Raw genomic sequence first — 21,267 nt, 5'->3', positions numbered from 1 at the left:
CCGAATCGATGGACAACGAGTGGTGTTGCCAAACCAAATACGCAGCCTGCGCATCTCCTGTGCAAAGCCGTAACAGTTGCAGTAGCGAGCGTTGACTCCCTACCGCAGATAGCTGTAGCTTTTGCTAACGTATTTAGTGGAAGCTCGCAAACGCCGGTGGCCTAGAACGTTCCAGGCGTTATAGTGTTCGAAGTCTGTCTTAGGTATTTTTGAAATTTGGGCTCTGACCGCCTTCATCTGGTGCAAAGCGACGGCAGCTCAGGTACGTCGAATGCGACGTGTTTGCTGACAAGCGGACAAGAATTGCGGGGATATTGGAGAGAACCGGTTCTTGAAACCAGCTGCTCCCTTATTGCAAGGTCTCCTGGGGTGGCGTAAACAATCCGAGTAACGCAGCCCAAGCCGCGAAGCTGCGTGTACGTGCCGCGCTTGAAAACTGTACGAGCCGCCTGGACGTTGCGTCGACTCTCTATAGGTCACGAGTTCGGCGCCTACGCAGCATTTAAGTTGACTCTCATTGAGCGAAGCCTTATTTCCTGCTGGTGATATCCCTATGGCCATCATATCAATGTACCTGAACGTCACGCTTACACATGACAGCCCGTCAGATAATCGATGAAGAATAAGTGGCGAGCAGCTCCGGGGTCTCTGCGGTGACCAAGGTCGGAAGAACAGGGCGAGAGAGTTGTCTTCGTAGAGGTCAACAAAACACATCGCAAATGCCTCAGCGTGCTTGATGTTTATTGCATGATGTAAGCGTGGAAAAGTTGGCCCCCGAAGGGCACGCTATCTCACAGACGTAAACAAAAATACGTCAAGCTGCAAGGTCAAAGGAATGAAACGTCAAATAATTCAAGCGAGGTCTACCACGCAAGCTATAATATGGACGCCATAGCTAGCGTAATTCTAGTGTAATCATCTGAGTTTGCTGGACCTTTCACTTTTTCGTAAAATTTACCATCTCTGTCTTTTCCATAAAATTTATCACTTTAACCCTGTCCTACGTGACTCGCTTTTCTTACCATCCGTGTATATTTCCCAACGCATTGACCAGCAACACAAAGTTGATGTGCCCCATCGCCGCAATAATTTCTACTTTAATTCATTTGTTGTCGCTACAAACTCCGACTGGAACCACATTCCCGCCCCCATTGCTTCAATCACAGATACAAATGCCTTCAAAGCTGCCATCAAGGGAATCATTGTATAACCGTATTATCCCACTCTATTCTTGTTTTGTGTGTTTTACCCACTCCTCTCTGTAATGTATTGACCTTGAGAATAAATAAATAAATAAATAAATAAATAAATAAATAAATAAATATCCCACGCTCAGTCACAGCCGTAGAGACATAGGTGTCAGATCACGCTTGCCGAAAATGAACGTTTAACGTTACGCGCAGGGCAGATTCAAGCACATTTGTACAATCAATGTACGTCTAGCAGTGTCTGTGCTTGAAAAAAACAAAACAACCTTGTGCACCACTCAGAATAAAAGCCCATCGCCAGAAGCAGTCACTGACATTACACACTCAAAGAAAAATACTGGCAGGTCACCATTCTACACTTATAGCGCATACGCGATGTGATAGCATTACCAGAATCAGCACATCCACATATTCAATTAGGCCGCCTTCAGGATCCACACATGTTTGAAACCGAGTTAATACCGTTTTTCAACCACATTAAAACCTTTGTAAGGCGAGCCCAGCCCATCCTGCAGTGGCGGTCGACCGAGTGGTTCTGTGAATTGCTTGCTTCGGGAACAACAGAGCTGGAAATTAAATATTTTGACGAAAATGGGGAGCATCTACAAAGCGCATATATAGATATACGCCAAGCGGGCTCTCCGTCGCGGCTTTGTTATCTTCATTAGGAACATTTTCATTATTTATTTATTTATTTATTTTGTTGCATAACTTATACAGAAAGGAGTAGCCATGGTACTCTCTACCTCAATCTCTTCACTGCAACCCTTGTGTTACAGAACAGAACACACCATCTAGTTCGAGTTGATGATCACGCTGAAGCGAAGCCGGGTGGCAAAATTTGTGTCATTAGAACTTGCTAGTTGCCGTTTCATCTACGTTCTTCTTTAACTGCTGAGAATATGCTAACCTGTTAAGTACATATTTTGACAAGTTCAAATGGTAAATTTTGTGAAAGTGGGAGAGCCAGTACATCTTTTTGGCGCAGTTTAAGAATAGCATAGATGAAACGCCGAAGAAACAAGGCCCACAAAAAACGCGCTATCGCGACGACTACTGCGCAGAGCAGTAATTAAACCGGAACGGAACGCCTGTAACGAACGAACGCGCTCGCGTAACGCGCCGCTTGATGCAGCCCGAAGCGCAAGTGGCGGGCCCGCCGCAAACTGCTCACGCCGGCCTTCCACTTCAAGCTGCTGGACGACTTCGTGCCAGTCATGGTGGAGCACTCTCGCGCCTTCTCGAACCGCCTGCGCTCGCTCTCGCACCGGCAGGCGCCGCTGGACGTGGTGCCGCTCGTGTCGTGCTGCACGCTGGACGTCATCTGCGGTATGCGCACTCGTGCATTATCCGTCGTTTTATTGTGATTTGGTTTTATTTACTTTTGTTACGTACGACTGTCTTTGCAGAATGCTGAAGCGTGCACGGTCCAAGGGTAGCTTGCATTATATTAACCACGCAGTCCGCGCACTGATGATGATCGCGTAGCGGCTGTTAATTTTTTGTCCTGCTGACACGTTGAGAAAGTGGACCACCTCGACAGATCTTAAGGCTACCTGAATATGTGAGCAAACGCCATTTTGTCGAGCTACAGCGCCGACCATTCGTAGCTGTATAGGGTAGCACTGCTGTTCTATACAGCTTGCATGATCACTGCGCTTAGGGGTATATATACGAAAATCATTATGAAGAGCCAGCGCCGGTGCTTTGGGAGGTGGTTATTTGTGGCACTATGTTGCACTGTGTGTTTTGGACGGCGCTCCCCTTACAACCGTGCCCTACCAGTACGCTGAAGCCGACCGGTATTTCGAGCGCCACTTCTTCAAGTACAGTTCGGAACCCCTTGCAGCGTCTGCGACTACCTCTGGGAACAGACGCTGAGGCGGAGCGTCTCCAAAGACAGCGTCTGCGTATTCGACCATAGGTACAGCTTATCAAAGATATCGCCTCAGAACGCTAGTTGTCACGAGGAAAGAATGCATGAACGCTCCCCGTACCACCGTGCAACCGTGCAGTACCGCACGGTATCACCGGTACATCCGCATGTTGGTACAGTATTGGCGTACCACCACGCGGACCGCTGTGTTACACTCTACTATATTCGGGATCGGCCCACGAAAACGGTTAGACAGTCACAACAAATTGCGATTAGTTCCCAAAGAATGCTAAACGCATTAAAGCGTGCAACACTGACGTACTAGTACGTGCCTGCCAACCAAACAAAAGAGGAACGAACTTTTTAACAGTACATTGGTGCGAAAGATAAGCAAGCTCTAAAATTCCCAAATTGGCCTCGACGCCTTTGAGCACAATTTAGCCATATCTGTGGAAGCACATTTTGCGACACAGCAACCAAGGTGCATTTCGTTTCAGCACGCGCCTTCTGTTATTTACAGAGACTGCCATGGGAGTTTCAGTGAACGCCCAGGAAGACGATGATTCTCCCTATGTCAAAGCAGTTAAAGTGTAAGTCAGTCACACCCGCTGTTTTTTCTTTGAACTGGCTCTATTCGAATATATAGGTCAGAGAGCCTATAGAAACCGGATCTGAGATCTACTGCAGTCGAGTTTCGTTTCTTCTAGTTGGTAAAATGTGAACAAGCGTGACCAACCTTATGTTATGGGCTATGGTATAAGCTGAGACTTCGGAGAAGAGTTTGCCATCAATTTAAATAAATTCATTGTCAAATCAGGATTTTTTAAAAGGAGACCAGCCCTTGTAACGGAGGAGGAGGAATAAACTTTTATTGTAGAACCAGCTCTTTATGATGGCCGGGCCTAAGCCTCCCACGAAGGGACGTCGAGGGCTTGCCTCGCCGCCGCCTCGGGGGCGTGCTGGGTCGCCAAGGTTTGGTCGTCGAGGGCGGAGCTCCGCAGAGCCCCATGCATCCTCGACGAGAGAGTCGTGGTGTTAGTCTGTGTGTACTGTGCTGGGCACTCCCATAGCATATGCGGAAGCGTAGCCGGGTGAATTCTACAGCACCGGCAGTTGGGGGTAGTGTAGACGTCCGGAAATATAAGGTGGAGGCGGGCGGGTGAAGGGTCCTTGTAACGGAGAGGTTATTTTTTTTGTGTGTGTGTGTGTTATTGTGTCATCGCTTCGTTCTCTTTGATTGGTCACAACATCGATTGCTCCTGCTTTCAGTGCCTTAGTTACTACTGCAAGATTGATAGACTGCCAGGCGGGAATAGCTATTAGCCTAGAGTGTGTTGCGTGAAGCATCAGATACCTCAGAAGCATCCACAGCACTCAGTCTTCATAAAGACGAGGTCCTCAGTCGGTGCCTATACTTCTAGGGATATTTTTTCAGAATTCCGTACACCCGGAACGCTTTTGTATATTAAAGCATTATATAAGCTAATTGATTGATTGATTGATTGATTGATTGATTGATTGATTGATTGATTGATTGATTGATTGATTGATTGATTGATTGATTGATTGATTGATTGATTGATTGATTGTATCAAAGCAACGCATGGGCTATCTTCGCACACCAGCGTTCCTGTATCATTTGTTCACAACTCTTAGTGTGAGCAAGTACTGCTGTAAGCTGGGCGAGTTGTTTGCTGGAGCACGTTAATTGCGCTAAATGGGCAGGACAAGGAACATGATGAACATAACGGGCGCTGGGCACCAACATACTTTATTTCGAAGGAATTACAAATGTAGAAAGGCTCAAACACATACCATCAGGTGACATCAACGCTCTTGGTGCGTTTATGTTGTCACATGCCTGTGCTTACACGTGCAAGGACGGTTAACATGCTGGTGAAACTCCCTGTATGCAACTTACGCGAGTCCTGTTCATGGACGGCAGCGAGTCGGGTGCTCACTTTACGACGAATACGTCGCTATACTTTCTCATCTTTCTCGCAGCGTGTCAGGATCCTTCTTGACCCGCTTCGTCAGCCCCTGGAAGTGGGTCGACGCCTTCTTCTTCAGCAACCCTACGGGGTGGAATGTCAAACGAAACGTCGACTACCTGCACAGCTTCACCGAACGGGTATGCCCCTCTAAACGTAAATGCGGTCTCCGGGTACGCCTAGTTCGTTGTTCACTTACGTTGTCACTGCTCAAAAACCGCACGTGAGACGCCGTTCTCCAATAATATTGCACGTAGTACAGTGCTCAGTGACTGAAACCCGATACTCGGACCGCATGGAAGACAGCGCTTTCTTGCGCTACAGGAGAGCGCCGGGTGGATCCCTGGGGAACTAAATGCAGTCACAATGCGTCACACAGGCTCTCGACTTCATCGCATGTACTGCAATTATTCAGCTTGGTGTGCCTATAGCGCTAAGCGGTGGCGCAAAATGCGCCGGCAGTCACGCGCTCCGACTATCACGTTTCAATCACTGAGCACTGTAGACGCCGCTCTGACGGCCACTTTTGTTTCTGGTCTGGCCTGTCAGGCATACGTAGAGCGAAAGTTCCTTGGGGCTTTAAAAGTACACTCTTTTAATTTTTACGTCTTCTTGCGTACAATATGACAGAGTAGCTCGCAATTTCCTGTACTCAGTGGACGTGCAATTTGACGCATTGCCTGATGCTCCGCTGAAATGTGCTCCCCTGTTAAAGGGAACAGGCACACCAATTGCAAATTCCGGCTGTATACCTATGCGCCAGTGCACCCCACACAAATTTCTCCAACCACAAGTTGTCTGCTGCGCAGCCGGGCGCCTGCCGGAGGGAAAAGTTCGCACGTGCCCTGTGCCTTCGTGTCATATGTGTCATACGTTACCTACGTAAGAGGAAGACACTGTATCAGCTAGTGAGGAAAATTCATTATAATGTACGAATTTTTGAGTGTCGCGAAAGTGGTACAGAAGCCCACTTGGTTCCGCTCCACGGTTCCGCGACAGCTATACTCTCGCGTGTGCAGTGACAATTGTTGTAGGTATACACATCGTGACATGCGTGCGTCGCCTTGAGAGGAATTTTGTGGGATCTTGTGACGTCAGCTTAGTGCGAGACCTACTCGTCCTTCTTTAGATTATCCAGTCCCGCAAGAGCGAGTACTTGGAAAACCCGCCTGTTATCGCGGCCTCGGAAGAGGAAGTGGGCCGGCCTTACGGCGGAAAACGGCTTGCCTTCCTCGATATCCTTCTCATGAGCCACCTGAGGGATCCAAGCTTCACCGAGGAAGGCATCCGCGAGGAGGTGGACACCTTCATGTTCGAGGTGAGAGGGACAGTGCTCTCGATAGTGCGGCTTTTCCATAAAGTCTCCGGTTGCCAGGAAGCGCGGAATAGGAGATTAAGAAGCGTCAGAGACGAAGTCAGTTGTTGCGGGAGATACAAAGACAAGAGGGTGAAAAGTACAGAAACAGAGGCACCAAAGGTTTCGATCTGAATAAAGTGGAAATGCAAGCGGATTCGGTGTAGGGGGAGAGTGAGGGGGTGAAGTGCAGTTACAACCAATTGCCAACGGTGGTGTTATAACGCGTAAATGCGCAGGCTGTGGTCAACTGTGTACTTTTTGTATTTTACTTCCAGTTAAATACAGTTTTCCTCTGAATGACACACAAACGATCAGGACGTGTATTCAAAGCCGTTCGCGCCTAAGAGCGGTTCCTAAGAACAGAGTTGGCCAATCGTTGAACAGATGAGTGGCGGCGAAGGCGCGCAAACCGAAGGCAAACTGTTTAGCGAGCAATGAAATCCAGGAGTTCTGCTGGTGAAGGCTTATTTTGTATTGTCAATACATTCATCCTTGACATTAAGTGAGCGCGGTATTGTTTTGGGTGAGATTTATACGTGGAAGAATCTACGTTGTTTCAAGCGCGCCTTTGCTGTCGCAGGGCCACGACACGACGGCGATGGGCATCTCGTTCACGCTGTACTTGCTGGGCTTGTATAAGGAGGCACAGGATAAAGTTTATCAGGAACTGGAGACCATCTTCGGGGAGGACGTCGAACGTGCGGCGACCGTGGAGGACCTCAAGGAGATGCGTTACCTGGAGTGCGTCATCAAGGTACCGAAGCACTCGCCGTGGTTGCACTGCAGTGGTTATGCATGCTTCTGGTTGCTCTGGAGCTAAGTCGTGTGGGGGGTGGGGGGTGGTCTCGGTAGGAGCAGCCAGATTGCAGTTGGGTCTAATGGAAATGCTGAGAGGCTATCACCACTCACTGGTCTGTTCGTGCTGCCACAGAGAAAAAGTAGCGCTTAGCAAGTTAAAGGTTGAGAACACTGCAGAGAGCGACATAAATTATACTACGTTTTATCTAATTGCACGCTTAACAGAAAGGTTAAATCATCGTAATATGCTCAGATGGTTGGCCGACGCTCTGATAGGAAGGCCCACTTTCTCCAAAGCGGCCGCGTGATACTTTACGTGTTTTATGCGGTTAATGAAGGCGACTTCACGAGGTATTACTTGCGCCATTGGAAAAAGAAACAAAGGGGAAAAAAAGAAAGCTTCTTTCGTTGCTTTGTACGTTGCCAACGTGACTATATATACACACATGTTATGACGCTTGTATTTTGTGTTTAACGGGACATTCCCTCAGTATATTTTTTTTTCTTTCGTTTCTTCCACAATAACAGGAGAGCCATCGTTTATACCCACCTGTACCGGTGATGGCCAGGAACGCCGACGAAGACGCCGAAATCCGTAAGTTTCGTCGTGCAAGTCATGGCGGCTCCGCGCAGGCACTTCATGGTGCCGCGCAACACGGCACCATGACGTGTTGCGGGAACTCGGTTGCTGGCACCAAATCTAGCAGGTAGCGTTTACCGATAAACAATGGGCCTCTTCGATTATCAGTCCCTGACAGTTCCGTACCGCTTGGGACTGCTCTCCCAGATTCGATTTTCTCGAACAGCTTCTGAAGCTCAGCCCACCAATACGAGGGCTGCCACAATCGAGTTTTTCATGGACCGGAAGTCGCGGACTGTCCGTCAACTTTTGGAGTTGTCAGTAAATTTTTGCTCGGGCAAGCGCTAGCAGCTAGCAGACGACGGCTGTCCTAAATAGATGCGCGCGGAGTTTGGCGCCATGTTGTAAAAGATGCCGTGTGCTTTTGCGTACTTCAGCGCGTTCCAAACGGCAAATACGTATTGTGCACTCAGATATCGCTTCTGTTACATCGGTGATTTGTGTGCCATCATGCGTTTTTCACGAGCGGTCTAATTGCTGCAGCTTTAGCCTTCGTGTTTTTTAAGAGAGGAACACAGGCGATCGTGCGCACATGCTTCCTTTTGTTGGTGTGTTTCCAGAAATCTGTCATTCTCATTGCTAAATGCACAATAAACAGGTAGATATCACTTTTAGGTGAGTGAAACTGGAGTGTGAGGAAGCATATCATATTGCATGTGGCTATTTCACGTCGGTAGTTGGGGTGGTATACAATCGGAGTTTCGCCCATTGCTGTCGACATATATGTTGATCCCTTTTGTTGCCAAGTTTAGCGTTTGCTTATTGAAGTGCAGGATTAGTAGATGGTGTACTTGTGCTCTGTCCTAGACACGCCTCGGGACTTTAGTAGATGGTCTCACGAGCTTTGAGAATATCGGGTGTTTTCTGCGTGAACAGCGACGTCGCACGGCCGCTATTTTACTTATGTCCGTGTGGCAATTCCACTTAAATTTCGCTGGCAATGATCTAGCTTAAATACAGCGGTTAAGGGGCACGAAGAGCGAGAGCGTAAACTGCGCTTTGCGAACACGTATTATGAGCTCAGGCTGCTATTCCAATATGCAAGCTTTATGCTTGTGTTGGCGACGTGGCCTCTGAGGCTGCACCATTTCGGAGGCCACGCTAATGAATTCGCTGGGTAGGGGACTTTCTACGAGCAGCTGAAGCAGACGACGGCAGCCAGGAGAGTAACATCCGGTCACGATGCTTTCGAACGAAACCTCGGACAGCCCCTAAAGCTGGATCGCTTGACTGTAACGCGCTCTTCTTTCAGGGCAAGTCAGACCGGAAGCCTCAGACGGCTTGCGGACAGTCCGGGACTGCATATTCGAGGATGCCCAATATGTGGTATCCAGAACCTGACGTCCATCAAGTGTTTCCGTCTCCCGCAATAGCTTCCTCCACTTGCACCCAACAAAAGCATGGCCTTCGAGATCTGCATTTGTTACCCAGAGGGGGACGTCGCCGCGGCGTGGAGCACTGAGCAGGCAGTGAACAGACTTCATGACATCCCAAAGAGCGAGCGCGGGAACTTCAAGCTCTAGCTATTGCGTCTTTCCTAGCTTGCCAAATAAAAAATCCGCCCACAATAAGACCGATAGTTCTGGTCTAGATAGTCTCCACGTGACGTCACGACGTAGCTTAAAAAAATTAAATTATGGTGTTTTACGTGCCAAAACCACGATCTAATTATGAGGCGCGCCGTAGTGGGGGACTCCGGAAATTTTGACCACCTGAGGTTTTTTAGCGTGCACCTAAATCTAAGTACACGGGTGTTTCCGCATTTCGCCCCCCATCTAAATGCGGCCGCCGTGGCTGGGATTCGATCCCGCGACCTCGTGCTTAGCAGCCCAACACAAAGACGTAGCTTCTCACCGTGTTAGTACACAAATATGGCGCTCGCGATAATATCAATGCACACGTGTACATTGTTTTTCTTTTTGATGGTGACCGTTTCCCACCGTATCATTACTGCTATCGATTTCTCGCTCGACTAAAAACGCGCTCGTCGTGCTGTCTCGTTTGTTTACGCAGCTAGTACCTCCAAGATTTGCGGCCACGGTGAAGTAAATGCAAACCTTCTATTGCAGAAGTGCAGTACTACTATCTCTTTAAGGGAGTCTCCCGACGCCTCATGCCAGTGGTTGCTGTTCCTTTCCTTTCTCTCTGCTGTTTTCATTGCAAAAGCTTGCAATAAAACAATTTTGCATACTACTTAGTTGCACAATTTGTCAATATTAGTTAATCAGCTGTGGAAGCCTTGAATTTAGAGAAAAGCTTCCAATAAGGAAGTTGAAGACGTTGTAGAAAGCGCTCGACTCGAAGTGTTAAGCCCTCTACCGACTGCGCACTTTCTTCCACGTCATGAGGAAAGCTCGCGAAATATAAGAGAACACACGTGGCTAGGCGCTTGCGCGTTGCGATCGCAATGCAATGAAAGGTTATCTACGTGGTGTTGTGATCGGCGGTTCACCCCGCGACAACTTCCGGTCACGGCTAATGCGATTACGGGGAACTGGCCGACGGCCTCGTCAAAATGGTTCTCAAAATGGATGATCTATGGCCAATACGGGAGTACCTCAGTCAGTAGAGGTTTGGGCAATCAGCAAGGATACGGCCATCCCTTGTCGGCCACACAAATTGGCACGTCCACGCCGGAGACACGGTCAGTGCACTGACACGGTCCATCACCTGTCAGCCGCCCAAATTGGCATGTCCACGCCTGGAACGGAGTCAGTGTACGATCGGAGTGAGCGTACGCCCCCCCCCCCCCCCCTTTTTCCTGTTTGTGCCCAATGATGTGCTTGCGTTTCCGAAAAAGCTCTCTTCGGAGGGAAAGAGCAACCGACCTCCGGCTTGGTGGGGCCTGATGTCATCAGTCACCTGACGCCGGATTGGGGGAAGTGACTGAACAATGACCGTGCAGGACATAAAAGGAGCAACGGACGGCGGGAGTGATCGGCTGCTACAAATCCAGCATGAACTTTTACTTTGAATTTGCTCGTAAATATGTAAATATAAACGTGTTTGTAAAATGTACTGGATATTGGGCCCAGCCCCACGTTCACTTACTGCTCCACGAGCAAAGTGAATTCCACATCTTCGGATAAAACCGAACATCCCAAAGACATCTCACTAGTCGAAACAGTGGGAATGAATAACGCTTTTAACTAATCGTGCTGCCGCTGTAGTGACAGGGCAGCGATACAGCCATCGGCTTCGGAATTCACGCCATTAATTGATCTCGGTTGCATTGCAGAAAGCAACAGACGTGGATGCTTATCACAGCGGCCAGTAGAATGAAGAAACCTAAATTGTCGCCGCATTGTGGCCTTCTCCCCCCCCCCTTTTTTTTTTTTTTGCACAATTAGACATGACAGAAAATGGTTCCACACGACATTACACAAAGCCGCCCAAATAATAAGTAGAACTTACTTTTGCTTATCAACTTGTTCCTGATTTTTAATCCCGGAAGCGCGTATCACACGCAATATGCTTTAGGCAAGACGATTCACAAACCTGTTCAAACCTAAAGTATAACGTGCTATCGTGTTATCGCAAGCAAGAAAACTAAAAGGAAAGTGTTCAGCCCCTGCGTCATGCAGGAACTGCATCAATAAAGAGTTTTGGCTTATCCCTAACCTTCCCAGCGTTTACGGATTACCGGAGGCGTAAAAGGCAGTTGTAAAGCTGCAAGGTAACGACACCTTGTGACGCTCTGTCCAACTATCACGTGGGTGAACTTTTTTGTGTTACGCGAGTGTCAAATAAAATTTAAAGTGGGACTGATTGTTAACAAATATGTTGGCACCGGCTCTTTGTACCAGCACTTAATTAGAACACGGTGGGCTAATGCAACAATAGCTGTGTGTCCTCTTTGGTTGAAGTCTGTGCCACAAGACGCCACTAATGCGACTATACTCACGTAAAAGTCTCCGGTAACACGATATTCTGCAACAAGAACACGCGTGCAGACAAGTTAATACTCTCTAATAGAGAGTGTTAGCTTGCCCGGAAACATGTTATACTGTTTACGAAATACCGGGTTACCGGAAAAGTGTACGGCAACAACAACGCTGTTAACGACACACCTCGCGACGCAGAGTTTTAACAAAGGACACACAAAACTAACACCGCAGTAACATATCATATGCTACTCAAGTGGTGCTGCAAAGAAGTTTGTACAGACGTAATCGTTAATGCGGGCTTATAATTTTCCTTCGACGAGAAAATTCATGCAGCACAGAAGTGTTTCAGACGCATTGTAGTTGCAGAAGTCGTCGCAAGATGTATCTGCCAGCTTTGCTACTTTGCTACTGCCGTCGACGGCTCCAGTGATCCGCGAACGGCATGCGGTTCACGGACAAGTTTAAAATCTTCAAATGTTGTCGCCGTGTCTAATCGTGCCTTCTGGTCATGTTCTTCCGATCGCTTTCAGTGGGCTACCGCATCCCTCGCGGCTGCACTTTGGTGGCCGTCATGTACGCGCTGCACCGGGATCCGCGGTTCTTCCCGAAGCCAGAAGAGTTCCGTCCGGAGCGGTTCCTGCCCGAGAACTGCGTCGGTCGGCACGCGTACGCTTACGTGCCTTTCTCGGCTGGACCGCGCAACTGCATCGGTACGCACGTGTCGTGCGTGTAACTAATTTGCGTGTGGGAGTGGCGACTGTCCACAAGTGTACGCACTCTTTCGCTCGTTTAACCCCACAAAGCCCAACGTACCATATGTGATACAAGAGTCTGCTGAACTGCGGTGGGTGGTGCCTCATTAGAAGGGAATCGAAATGCGCTTTCAGACAGGACAAAGTGAAAACGACACATACAGCGCTGACTAACAACCAGTGTTTATTGCGCTTCAAAGGCAGTAAGAACAAGGATCGGCGCAGAGAACAAAAAAGCCAAAATCATGTCATGCCCTCCATTGTCGGCAGGCAGTCACGCATTCGATATACCGGGTGTCCCAGCTAACTTGAACCAAGGGTTTAAAAATGAAATATTGGAGTCAGGAGAGTGAAACTAACTGCATATTGGTGATAGGCATTTGGCGCACCACGGGAAATTTTTTGTATCGCAATTACTTAACTAGTAATTAAGATAATTTTTTTAAATTTTTTAATATTGACTTTAGACACTAAATGTGATTCGCAAAGTTGGAGAGCACTTTCAGAAACCCGCATTCCATTATTCGCCATAAAGAAAACCTTACGTGTACCTCTTTTTCCGAGCTCGAAAGAAAGCCCGCGAAATACAAAAAAAATCACGTGACGAGCACATTTGCGCGTCGCGATCGTGCTGCTCTCAACCGTGCTTTCAGTGAACGAAATCAGCTCCGGCCTTTATTCGACGGCCCCGTTGCAGCGGCAGGCCGATATCTTGGCGGGGGTTTTTCGTCCGCGTCAGCTAGTTGGCACCCGGCGACGACGACTTAGTCCCAATCTGATAAGATACTGAGATGGCGAGTCTGCTTTGTCACTCAGAAGCGAAAGAGAAATACAGGGAATAATGTTTCGCCGCGAGGTGTTGGCGGCTGTGTGTTGCAGTTTCCTAATGAGGATTTTGAAAGCTGGAAGCAGCGGTGAAGCACAGTTTGTCGTGTGCTCTTCTTATGCCACTCTCATGCGAGACTGAATCTTTGGTGTAGTGATTACTAGCACTGCAGACATGCCGTTTACAAATGAAGAGAAAGCAGACATGGTTCTGGCTCTAGGTGCATGTCATGGGAACAGAAGGCGCGCTGCAGACCTTATGCAACAATGGCACCCAGGCAGGCGGCCAAGTTCAGTAACGATCCTGCGTGCCTTCGAGACGCTGCGACGGATGGGCAGTTTTACGTCCACACGACACAGAGCACCTGTTTTTGACGAGGACTTCGAGACGCATATTTTATCGCTGTTCGCTCTGGAACCCCAAGCAAGCGTGCGCAGCGTGAGCGAGGATACCGGAGTCTCCAGGTCATCAGTTTGGCGAATACTGCGCAAACACCGCCTGCATCCGTACCACGTACAGCTTCATCAAAATCTGTTGCCACGGGACTTCCAAAACAGGACCGATTTTGCTAATTGGATTCTGATAAAGATGCAGGACGACCCGGATTTTTTGAACAAAGTGATATGGAGTGACGAAGCTAGTTTTTCGCGCAATTCACAGGTGAACCTGCACAATGCTCATTACTGGAGCGATTCAAATCCCTACTGGGTTTTACAGACGCAGCACCAGTACCAGTGGTCATTTAGTGTTTGGTGTGGACTTTTCGACGGTAGTTTGATCGGGCCTGTGTTTTTCGACCAGACGCTGACAGCAGATCGCTACACCAATGATATCCTCAGAGGACCCGTTGACGACTTCCTTTCGGATCTACCGCTCGCCAGGGCCACAAATGTGTGGTTTCAACACGATGGCGCCCCCGCGCACAGCAGCGCCAAGGCTCGGACCTGGCTCGACGCAGCGTTCCCGCAGAAATGGATAGGACGACTAGGTCCCGTGAACTGGCCAGCCAGGTCTCCTGATATGACACCTCTGGACTACTTTTTGTGGGATCATATCAAGGACAAGGTGTACAGCACACCAACTTCCACACCGCAAGACCTTAAAGACAAAATAACGGAAGTCTGTTTAAACATGCCTGAGGCTGTCATACGAAATGCAACGGCTGATTTGGTTACAAGATGCCATAGCTGTATCGTCGCACAAGGTGACCTATTCGAGCACTTTTTATAATTGGTAAGAAACCGAAATGAAATGGAGTCAGGACAACCGCATGCCACGGCTGTCATCGCCGCACAGCCAAGCCATAAACCGCCACTTTTATTTTCTTTGCAACTGGCAAATAAAACTCCTCTCATTTGAAAACTTCGAGCTTGGCAGTCTTTATCGCGACTGCAAAGCGCAGCGCACTCGCTGCAATTTACACCGTCACGCGCGAACTGGCTGACACGGCCGAAGAAACCACCACCAAGATATCGGCCTGCCTCTGAAACGGGGCCGCCGAATGAATACCGGAGCTGATTTCGTTCACTGAAAGCACGGTTGAGAGCAGCACGATCGCGGCGCGCGAATGCGCTCGTCACGTGGTTTTTTTTGTATTTCGCGGGCTTTCTTTCGAGCTCGAAAAAAGAGGTACACGTAAGGTTTTCTTTATGGCGAATAATGGAATGGGGGTTTCTGAAAGTGCTCTCCAACTTTGCGAATCACACTTAGTGTCTAAAGTCAATATTAAAAATTTTAAAAAAATTATTTTAATTACTAGTTAAGTAATTGCAATACAAAAAATTTCCTGTGGTGCGCCAAATGCCTGTCACCAATATGCAGGTAGTTTCACTCTCCTGACCCCAATATTTCATTTTTAAACCCTTGGTTCAAGTTAGCTGGGACACCCGGTATACCTTAGTTCACTGCTGCAGAGATGCATTGAAAGGCCACGCTAACGCAAGAATCACCGTGTCGGAATGTCTGAAATGCTTCGCTTATCTCTCGGGCATGTTGCTCCCTGCAGCGTTCTAAAAAAACATGCTCTTTTCAAAAAACTGGTTTACAACCACATTTTTTTTTTTTTTTACAATTTTCAGCCAAATGACTGGCAACTGAGCCCTTTAGCTAGTGCGCGTGCTTCCATATATAGACCATCATTGATGCAGTGGCCTGTTTGGCCAATGTGACAGCGCCCGCATGCAAATGGCAACTTGTATATAACGGCGTATGCGCATTCAACAGAGCATCGCACGTGTTCCTTTTCACATTCCAGTTTCAATTTTCACATCTTTTTTGTTTACTCTGAAGCAAAGAGCTGAGAGTCTGCCGCGGCTTGTGTTTTTTGTTCTCTGCGCAGATTCTCGTTCCAATATATTGCCGTTCAAGTGCAATAAATACTGGTTGTTAGTCAGCGCTGTAGTCTGTCCTCTTTACTTTGTCCTGTCTGAAGCATTGTTCGATTACCTCCTAATCATATTTGATACGCTGCGTTTGATAGCTCGGCAAACTTAGCGCAAAGCTCCTAGTAGCTTTTCTAACACGCTGGAGCGAAGTTTCAGTTTTGGATAGCTGAGCAAACCAATTGCTAGTTAACTGCTATAGTCAGTAAATGTTCATTCAAATGACAATTTACTGTTTTTGGTAGGAATGCTCTCCGTAATCAGAAATAAAGGAGAACAAGTAATAGTCTTGCTTCGTGTCGGGTGGTGTTTCGGTTTTGTGGTGCGCCTACTGACGACGTTGCAGACGTGTTTCAGGTGTAACATTTACGTATGTAAATTTATGCAAAACTAAATGCATGGAAAAGGAGAAAATGTTGCGTTTTGTCATCCACTGAACCAATTTTGATGAGGGTTGTAGTACCTATTAGAAAAGGTTAAGTTATACACAAAGTTCGAAATAAATTCTTAGTCTACATTTTATTATTTTGCAAGAGTTGCAGGAAATAAAAACATAGAACAAATAAGAAGAACGTGTAACTCCCCGATGAAAACAGGTATCACAGTACTGTGAACTGCATAAACATCTACAATTTGCGAATATACTTTTGCAGAACACTCATAAACAACGTAACGATATCACGTAAGCTATAACCTAACTAGCCCGTCTTATGCGTCGGCTTTGCACGCTTTTACAGAGTCAGTTTACAGAATCGCAATATGTTTTTGACGCAGAGTTACGAAGTTGTAAACTTGGTGCTTCTGTTTACTTCAAGTTTACCGCTGTTTGGCAATTTTGCCAGAAATTTTGAGGAAGTAATTAAAAGTATTGCTTCGAGCAGTCCGTTAGGTTTAATTTCTTTTCTTTAGTGCAACAGGCTGCTCAAAGACGTTGTTTCTGCATGTCATGTTTATTTGATAAGGAAAATCGGAGTCAACCTTGAGATAAAGCTTTATTTGATGTGCAGCTTGAGATAACCTCGATCTAAAGGAGAAGATAGTGAATTTATTCCGTGTCCTTATTTCATCGCTCTGTTCTTTATGATCGCCCCTTACATCGGTATCATCTTCTTTCAGTACAGGACTGCGGCATCCTCTTGCTCTTTTTGCTTTCTAGAACGGAAGTAAAGCTCACCGAGCCATGGCTAACCTTCTTTCCCAGCAAAAGCTCAAATTAATTTTCTTTCAAGGCAGCGATGAAGATTAGCAGAAAACTTCGTTGTTTATTTGATCTATTGGAATATAGTTTCGCTGGTAATGGAGCAGCGGCTTTATCTGAACCTCGGGCGCTTCAACGTGCATAGCTTGCTCCACCAAGTCGGTTCAGCCTAAATGGACATTAAAGAGCAACACCGAATTTGTGTGTTCAGCAGAGGTACTATATTTCGAGACTCGTTTCTCATTTGTTGGAATGAAGTTTGGTTATTATCAGGTAAAATTAAGGCGCGCATTTCCCTTTTTGAACATCGCGCCCGAACCGCAGCACCGGTGTGTTGGTGTGTTGTATTAGCATTATACGTCAGCACCAGTATGATAGTCCGTGCTGTTAGCATAGACAAGCGCCCGTGTGACTGCATGTTAGCACGGTGTCACGAATTTCATGGTATTATTGGATGTTCAGACTGATTTCGTGTATTCAGAAATGTTCTCGAAACTCACTACGTTCAGCCTTTCTTTTTTAAGAATATAAAATAATTGTTTCCTATCAATTAAGCGCAAACCCGTGCAGGTGGTGCCAAAATGCACGACGTCAAAAAGGAGTTAGAGCGGGAACTTCGAACTGGCGTTGCCATTCGTTTTTGCATCTGTTCTGTTTACTAATACTTCGCTAATGGCGTGAATGAAATCTCCTTTGGCGTTTTCAGACACATAATTTAGCAGTACAGCCCAACTTAATATACCTTCTTTTGAGTCCTTTTAACACGCAGCTCAAGCTTAACTTCTCGCTCGTTTCATTCTTTCGATAGGGCGCGCCGTCACGTTTAAGTTATACTTTGATATAGCTGTTGCTTACCTCAGCATGCCACGCTTCGGCGTTTCGAGGGTGCAGCTAAACAGAAAATACTGTACTGAAAGCCCAGCGAATACTAGGTGTGAATGCTGCTTGCACTGAACATCAGTTCAGCCATCATTCGAGTTCGGCGTCGCCCGATAAGTTGTATGTCATTTGCAATATGAAGACGAACGATCAGGAGTACCGTGGCGCTTCCCTTCTATTTGCAGGTCAACGCTTCGCCCTTCAAGAGGAAAAAGTGGTGATATCCACAGTAATGCGTCACTTCCGCTTGCACAGCCCCGATCACCGCGACACCATACGCCTCACGTGGGAGCTGGTGCTGAGGCCGGTGGACGGACTTCGGGTGCAGTTTTTTCCGAGGAAGTCGGCGTAGCCGTTTCGTGGAAGCCCGGGCCTGGTTCTTCACGACGCTGCCTTTAACGCGCACGCTCAATACAGAGGGCTCATTCGTCCAAGTGGAGCTGGGTGACGTCCACACAGCCAAAGGAAACACCATATGGAGGACTGCTTTCAGTGTTGCGTATTGGACCGAAGTTGTGCGAACGCTGCCAACGCAGTGATGCCGACACGAGCGTTCTCTGCGTTGTCCTTGCTGATAAAAGTCCCGCCTCAAAACGGTGCTACCCACAAAAGACAGTTAACTACACGCTTCTCGTCTCTATAGAGGGCCTAAAGGATGCCTAAAAGCACCTTTGTCACATGTGAGGGACGCCTCGGTAGAAAGATGGGGGACTTCTTTGTGCTACGCGTGAGCGGGAAATATACGAACTTGTATGTCCATCTTGGTGTCTACGTGCATGGGACCCCGGTTCGTGTTTAACTGCTCTTGTTTATTTCTCATTGCCGATGCTATGTCCAGTCGTTGTGGGTCATTCCTAAGCACTATTGGGCGATCACCGATTGTAGCGCGTGTCAGCCGCTCGAGTGCCGCACGAGTCGCACCCGGTTCACACGGAGACATCTTGTGATGCAATGTTCATTTGCTGTGCTGTTGTACCCGCTAAAACGAAGCTTTCTTGAGCCGTCCTAATGGGTTTAGCCATCCTTAAGGTGTCACGTGAGTCGTAATACGACGTAGACAAGCTAAAGAAATGCTGTAGACACGCTGTATAGACATTGTGTCCTTTCATTAACTGGCATTTTTTTTTTTTGCAATAATACATCACACATTCTTTACTCTTTATATGCACTGGCCGACCCTTAATTTCAAAATATCTAGTTAATAATTTTACTTCAACTTGTTCCTCGAAATTCTCTTTATATTCTTGATTTCTCCCACCTCCAGATTCTTGCCCGATCCTCCAAAGTGGGTTGCGCAAATTACAATAATGAACGACCAATTAGCCAACTCTATGCAGTACTGCTTTTCTTACCGAACGCTACGGACAGTATTCGACAACCCTTGTCTGAAGTATCGAGGCGCGACCCCAAATCAGCAAGTGGCTACTCTTACGGATCACAGCTTTCGGTTTACAAGAACTCAAAATTTAACTTTTGTCTGCTCATACGCATAGGTCATAGACATAGGTCATTAAGGGTTGCGGACTGGATTCCAAGGGAAGGGAAGCGTAGCAGGGGGCGGTAGAAAGTTAGGTGGGCGGATGAGATTAAGAAGTTTGCAGGGACAACATGGACACAATTATAATGTACATGACCGGGGTAGCTGGAGAAGTATGGGAAAGGCCTTTGCCCTGCAGTGGGCGTAACCAGGCCGATGTTGATGACGCATAGATCACGTGACGCGGTAACGGTGCTGCGCAAACGCGCCGCCATAAGCATTCTAGCATTATTGAGCGTACCCACTATGTCATGTCAAACAACTCTTCAGTATGACTGCGAGAATGCGTCTGGGAGTTTCATTTTTCAATTAAACTATTTCTTCTGTTCTTACCTGTCATTATCGCTGCCGTGCGGCAGAAGCGAGCGCCACTTCAAGGTGTCGACATGCTCGCTAGAACAGCGTGTGTGTATGTTCGATTTACTTGATGCAAGTGCTAGCACATCAACATGGCGTGTTGGCACCCGATTCGGGCGCCCCATGAAAGCTGTGTTAAACATTTCCTTCGTATCAGTGCAATAAAGATTGAGCGACAGCATCATGTATTCTTTTTTTACGTTTCACGTGAGTTTGTAACCGCATTTGATGCACAGCACGTACAGGTTCGTCCCGTTTTGATTGCGCTTTGTTGATGTGAAAACAATATATGCCGCATGAAGCTGAAACCAACGTGACCAAGTGATGACGTCACGCTCCCGGCGCTATACCTGCTGCGGCTCCCACTGGGAAATACCACAGACGCTGTGGCCCACCCCAAAATTGAATTTGCCCAATTAGAAAAATGAGTTGGCCCACGTTCAAAAACAACCTGGGCCAATCCAAAATTGACTTGGCCCAGCCTCAAAACTGACATAGCCCAATTCGTGCACATGACCAAGTGAAAAATATAGCGCGGAAGAGTCGTACTGCTTGAGCATTCAATGCAGGTAAGGAGACTTAAGTGCCTCTAAATTTTTTCCTCGCGGTCTTGTCTCTAAGTTTCGTTACCGTAGCTTTAGTTTGGTCAGGTGAGGTCAGGTTAGATTAGATTGGATTAAGTCTGTCATATTTTTCTGCAATGTTTCACGCCATTGTAGCAGGAAGCACGTGTTTGCCCAAGACATCATTTTTGCTAATGCTGCAGCTGGAAGCATTGTATTTGTATGCTGTGCGTGGTTGTAGGGTGCGTAGAAAGCTACGAATGCGAATGTGGTCAAGTTAAGTCTCTTAGCTTTGCAAGCTTCCCGCCATTGGAGCCGGAGGAATTGTGCATGTGCTCTGGACTTTGAAGCGTCTACCATTCCGTGCAAAATACCGTTGTTTGCTTTCTTTCCTTTTCACCTGTACGTAAGGGAACGACACGGTCTATCTTGAAACATCATTCAAACGTACCTCACGAGTCAGGAAAGTGCTTAAACAAGGACAACGTAAGCGCTTTTTAATAGTTCTTTTTTTACGTGGCAGCTGAATAACGGCAGCTTTTTCATGAGGCGCCCAGCGAACGCGCCGTGATATGCTCGTATTATATGTACAGCGGCCTGCAGCGGCCGCCAGCGAGAACGTTGTGCACTCTGGCGCGCTGCAGGCGCTGACGCGCGTTGTGGCGCGCCTTGCCGCCGCAGCAGACGGTGCCACGCGTCTTCACGCGTTGCCGAGCTGCGGCAGCAGCGGCGGCGCGCCGGCCAACGGCGTCTCGAGCTCCATGGGCGGCCTGAGCTTGTCGAAGTACTTGATCTCGATGGTGCCGAAGTCGACCATCTTTCTCTCGCGCGCGTAGCCCAGGTAGATCTCGCCCAGCGACATGTCGTTAACCAGGTAGTCGCCGAACTTGAGGCGCTTCTTGAGCGTCTCCAGGCCTTCAAACACCTCGCTCCAGTAGATGGCGTCATCTCGGATGCGGAACCAGACTTGGTCCTGCGGTGGTGCGCGCAGGAAGCCTTTGATTCGAATTGCCGTAA

General features: G+C 47.7%; 2 protein-coding genes across 6 annotated transcripts in view; one reads left to right on the top strand and one right to left on the bottom strand.

The window, feature by feature from the left end:
• Window positions 1-19,868, top strand: part of LOC142575274 (cytochrome P450 4V2-like) — a 90,855-nt gene extending 70,987 nt beyond the window's left edge. For 4 of the 5 annotated variants that reach the window (XM_075684492.1, XM_075684493.1, XM_075684494.1 and 1 more), the window contains exons 4-11: window positions 2,344-2,537; window positions 3,605-3,674; window positions 5,089-5,215; window positions 6,205-6,393; window positions 7,013-7,186; window positions 7,759-7,825; window positions 12,288-12,467; window positions 17,979-19,868. In XM_075684492.1, the coding sequence (XP_075540607.1) occupies window positions 2,344-2,537; window positions 3,605-3,674; window positions 5,089-5,215; window positions 6,205-6,393; window positions 7,013-7,186; window positions 7,759-7,825; window positions 12,288-12,467; window positions 17,979-18,145 (1,168 nt within the window). In that variant the 3' untranslated portion in view covers window positions 18,146-19,868. The remainder of the gene's footprint in view (window positions 1-2,343; window positions 2,538-3,604; window positions 3,675-5,088; window positions 5,216-6,204; window positions 6,394-7,012; window positions 7,187-7,758; window positions 7,826-12,287; window positions 12,468-17,978) is intronic. The other variant, XM_075684495.1, reaches the window with a different exon arrangement.
• Window positions 19,869-20,856: 988 nt separating this feature from the next.
• Window positions 20,857-21,267, bottom strand: part of LOC142575272 (phospholipid-transporting ATPase ABCA3-like) — a 55,973-nt gene continuing 55,562 nt past the window's right edge. Inside the window, exon 23 of the mRNA XM_075684489.1 lies at window positions 20,857-21,223. Coding sequence (XP_075540604.1) covers window positions 20,951-21,223 — 273 coding nt within the window. The 3' untranslated portion in view covers window positions 20,857-20,950. The remainder of the gene's footprint in view (window positions 21,224-21,267) is intronic.

The sequence above is a fragment of the Dermacentor variabilis genome, chromosome 3, assembly GCF_050947875.1.
Source record: "Dermacentor variabilis isolate Ectoservices chromosome 3, ASM5094787v1, whole genome shotgun sequence".
NCBI lineage: Eukaryota > Metazoa > Arthropoda > Arachnida > Ixodida > Ixodidae > Dermacentor > Dermacentor variabilis.
This window is presented reverse-complemented; position numbering and strand designations above follow the sequence as displayed.